The sequence below is a fragment of the Dicentrarchus labrax genome, unplaced genomic scaffold (assembly GCF_905237075.1).
Source record: "Dicentrarchus labrax unplaced genomic scaffold, dlabrax2021, whole genome shotgun sequence".
Classification (NCBI taxonomy): Eukaryota; Metazoa; Chordata; class Actinopteri; family Moronidae; genus Dicentrarchus; species Dicentrarchus labrax.
This window is the reverse complement of record NW_026136702.1, coordinates 15,804,315-15,808,565: the sequence shown is the minus strand read 5'-3', so window position 1 is coordinate 15,808,565 and position 4,251 is coordinate 15,804,315. Positions and strand designations below refer to the sequence as shown.

The 4,251-nt window shown below is 46.1% G+C and overlaps 1 protein-coding gene across 2 annotated transcripts in view; it reads left to right on the top strand.

Annotated features, from left to right (window-relative positions):
- Positions 1-727: 727 nt before the first annotated feature.
- The window catches only part of pcnx2 (pecanex 2), a 30,778-nt gene continuing 27,254 nt past the window's right edge, over positions 728-4,251 (top strand). Inside the window, exons 1-4 of one of the 2 annotated variants that reach the window (XM_051419784.1) lie at positions 728-1,202; positions 2,615-2,817; positions 3,672-3,789; positions 3,894-3,933. In XM_051419784.1, the coding sequence (XP_051275744.1) occupies positions 1,050-1,202; positions 2,615-2,817; positions 3,672-3,789; positions 3,894-3,933 (514 nt within the window). In that variant the 5' untranslated portion in view covers positions 728-1,049. The remainder of the gene's footprint in view (positions 1,203-2,614; positions 2,818-3,671; positions 3,790-3,893; positions 3,934-4,251) is intronic. The other variant, XM_051419774.1, reaches the window with a different exon arrangement.

Sequence of the window (4,251 nt, the reverse complement as noted above, 5' to 3'; positions counted from 1 at the left end):
GGTGGAGGCTGGGACACGTGACGGCCACAGCAGTAGATTGGGGGGAGGGAGGGAGGGAGGGAGGGAGGAGCTACTATAGGAATGTGTGAGGAGAGCGCGCCTTCAGGGAAATTATGGGAATAGTGGACCATATAGGATGACACCCACACACACACACACACACACACACACACACACACACACACACACACACACACACACACTTACTCCTTCCCAAACGCCAGCCATGTGGACCAGAAAGTAACTTTATAGTGAGAATACTACTACTACTACTATTTTGTCCGAGTATTTTGTCCAAGTAGGCATACAAGGAATTTGACTCCGGTGTCAAGTGGCTCTCAGTGTGCTTACACACAGTGCCAAGAACAAATGTACAGAGAGAGACACAAAGACATGCAGCTAGACAGCCTAAAACATATATAAACACACTATTACTAGGCTTATTACTAGTATTAACACGAATATATAAAATAATAACAAGACTACACTATTATACAAGGCTATATATCCGTATAAATGCACATTACCTATAGCCTAGGAATACTACACATGCATATGCGCCTGTATAAAATCATACTTTGCACAATGTGGCTTTGATTGTGTGGCTTCGTGCACCGTTCGTGCGCAGATAAACGCTGGAGGTGGGGGAGAATCGTATAAGAGGAAAGGATGGAGAGGGAGGGGAGGCAGAGAGGAGGAGTGGGAAAGGGAAGGGGAGGCGGTCAGAGCTGCGCATCTGTACAGGCAGCTAGAGAGGGGAGAGAGAGAGAGAGAGAGAGAGAGAGAGAGACGAAGAGGACAAGATGAGGACCGCGGCAGCAGCAATGGACGAATCGACATTGGGATGGGAAAAGGCAGACGAGAGGACCACACCGAGGGAGACCGATGAGGCGTGAAAAGCGAAGGCTCAGGAGACGTGCTATATCGGCCCAACATGGAGGCGTAGCGACAGTAGCATGCATTAAGAGGAGATCATTTCATTGTAGCCTAGCAGCAGCGGCATCATCCGTCCGTCCAACCTGAGCGGAGAGGAGGAGACTGGAGGAGAGATGGTCTCCCAGGTTGTACAGACCCTGCGTCAGGGAGTCTGGGCATCTCTGACCGGGGGCTGGTACCACGACCCGGACCAGAACAAATTCAACAACTCCTGCCACCTCTATCTGTGGATATTTCTCCTGATGTTGCCCCTGTCTCTCCATCTGGTGAGTTTTTTTATTAGGGGAACATGACGTTCAAGGCCCACTGTACCTATAGGTAACGGGGCTTGATTTTGTCTTGCGCCCTTATATCCCATCCTATAAAACGCGCCGTGGCTGTGCAAGAATGTAATATCTTTCATTGTCTGGGTGCTACTGAGGGAGGCTAGAGGAAAACACCACTGTCGCAGTATTTTTTCCTCGCATGCGGTGACGGAACGCATGGCTGCTCATGGATGAGGCAGTGGGAGAGAGCCAGGAGGCGTGAAACTGTGGCTCACTCCTATTTTCATGTCTTGGCCTTTGAGATAGGTGCAACACAGGCTGCATTTATATCCCGAGTGAGAAACCTGCGTGTAGGATTTGTTACTGTTTACCTTGTAGATGTGTGGAGATGCAGAAGGAAACCCTCTATTACAGTCACACAGCAGGGTTGTGGCGAATAAAGAGAAGAGTTGCTGCTATAGGTCAAACACCTTGACCTTATGATAAAACACACCTCTTGAAAAAGAATGGAAACAACAGCCATGTGCTGCACATTCACTCATAAACAATGATTATCAGTACACTGATCAGTTTTATTCAGATTAGATATTAAAGTATTGCACATTAGGATTCTGGGATGTGATGCTCACTCACACACAGTCTCAATGCAATACACCAGGGCTGACTGTGTGTCTTGCTGTGCGTTCAGGTGACCAGAAATCAGCTGCCCGTGAATGAAAGTTAGTCAGGCAAAGTAGCAGATTCTGCTGTGAGGGGTTGACAGCTCAGACATTTGCCACTGAGGCTGTATTAAAATGTTGTGGCAGACAGTTTTCACAGTCTGTTTGAAAACACCCACAGCTTCCCCTGCAAAAACAACACACGCTTTTCTGAGAGAGATGTTTCAAATTTCAAGTTTATTAGCACTTTATCTGAAGGTCACACACAACACACACCGCAAGATAAACGGTGGCACAAAGTCGAGGGGACAATCAAATAAAAGCAGAAATGACACTGGGCTGTATATTTAGACTGTACATTTGTACCTGCAGACATTAATGAGGGTCCACATCCAACACAGCAAGTCCCCAGACCAGTATGACTCATGTATCAGCATGATGCAGATGCTTAGTCTTTAATCTTCCTGTTCTTTTCTATGGGCTATTCCTCCCCTGGGGATCAATAAACTTCATTAATCCACCAGTTAATCATATTAGATCTCGTGGTTCACCGAGCCTGTAATGCACTTGGGGAAACAGTGTGTCTGTGTGACCAAATAACCTCGCAGAATTTCATCTAATAAGATGAGAAGAGATAGTTTCTGCTTCTACAGCACGAAGCATTAAATCAAACACTGGTCTGGTGGAGACTCTGGAGATGTTGATTTGAATATGATGAAGCTCCTCTCCTCTCCTCTCCTCTCCACTCCACAGGCCCTGCCCCCTACCACCATGGCTTTGAGCATCTACTGCACCTCCATCACTGTCTTCTTCATCCTCATCAAGCTGGCCAACTATCGGCTGCACCTGATGTTCGACGAGGGCGAGGCGGTGGTCCGCAGCAGCCTCTCCGACCTCAGCAAGGCTCCGGAGAAGAAAAGTAATGCCTCTGACTCCTGCCTGCCCGCCAGCATCAGGTAACCCCCCCCCCCGCAGGCACAGTTATAATCCTGGATTAATGTGAAGTAGCTGGAAAGTTGTCTCACCTTTATGGATGTATTGGAGGCCATGCAGAGAGATGTACTGTACACTCAACTGGAGTTTTTACTCCTTGTGCTTCAAGCTGCTCCCCTGCCAGGTTAGTCATTACAAAATCTAGGCCAGAGGGCTAAATCCCCAATGATACAACTTAATTATTAAAATGAAATTGTACATTTAGGCCTGAAACCTCTTTTTAGAATAATGCCACTAATACTACAGATTTACCGCGCTTGACATCCTCTTTTTAGTACCAATTTTAGCCTCCTCTTTCTCGCTCTGGTTTTGTCTTTTTCTCAGTACTCTGTTTCTTTGAGATCAGATTGGTTTTGAGATCAACTGTCTCAGAGTGGGACACGGACTCTTTCCACATCATTTCAAAGACTCAGTACAACTTTGGTGAATGAGCGAGCTAATGAGGGGGAGGTCAGTGATCTTCAGTCGGCCCCTCCGCTCTGACACACTTGATCTGCGCAGAGACTAATAAAAGAAAGTACACCACTTCCTGTTCCCCATATCACTGTATTTCTTTTAATTTCTTTATAATATTTGAAGAGCTGGTGGGGAGATGAAACAGCAAGTCGCAAGTCCAGAGACAATTATTTTTAGTGCTTCTTCATCTCTTTAAATCAGCTTATTTTATGTAGAGAGGCTGGGATTCTGGGGATGAGGGCCAGATCATTTCTTCTTAAATTGACGCATTGATGTATGGACTTCCATAGACTCCCCATCTCTCTGTCTCTTTCTCCTCGTCATTTAATCCCCCCCCCCATCTCTTGTCTTTGTCTAATAGGAAGAGCAGTACAGTCCCAGACAGCGTTGCCATGACGATGTTGGCTCGGAAGCGTCCCAGTCCGGTGATCCAGGTGACAGTGAAACAGACTGAAACCGACCCGGGACTGATTGGAGTGGTGAGTTGCAATAAAAAGGTGGACATCTGCCAGTTTGGAGGTACAGCGTCAACCTGCATTGTGTCCTAATGTTAATCACTGTTTCTGAATTCTCCTCCGTACAGGACTGTTCGAAGTCAGACGAGGGGGTGAAGACTGCGGAAGGTGAGGCTGATCTTTCTCTGGGTTTGATACGAGAGCTCAGTAATATAGAAATAGGATTAAGTTTGTTTTTTTTTGAGAGGTAACTGTTAAAGAAAAAATCAGGATGAATGAGTGGAGAAACATAACAAATAGAGATGCTCCCATACAGGGCACAAGGTGATGTTTGATGAGTAGGAATATGATGTGAATCATATGTCTTCATATTCACCAGGAGCCGGTTTCACAAAGACTTTGACCTGAGCTTAGATCTAATTAATAGTCAGATTTCAGACAGATGTCTAAAGTCACCCGTTGCACAAAGCTGAAGATATTGCAGTT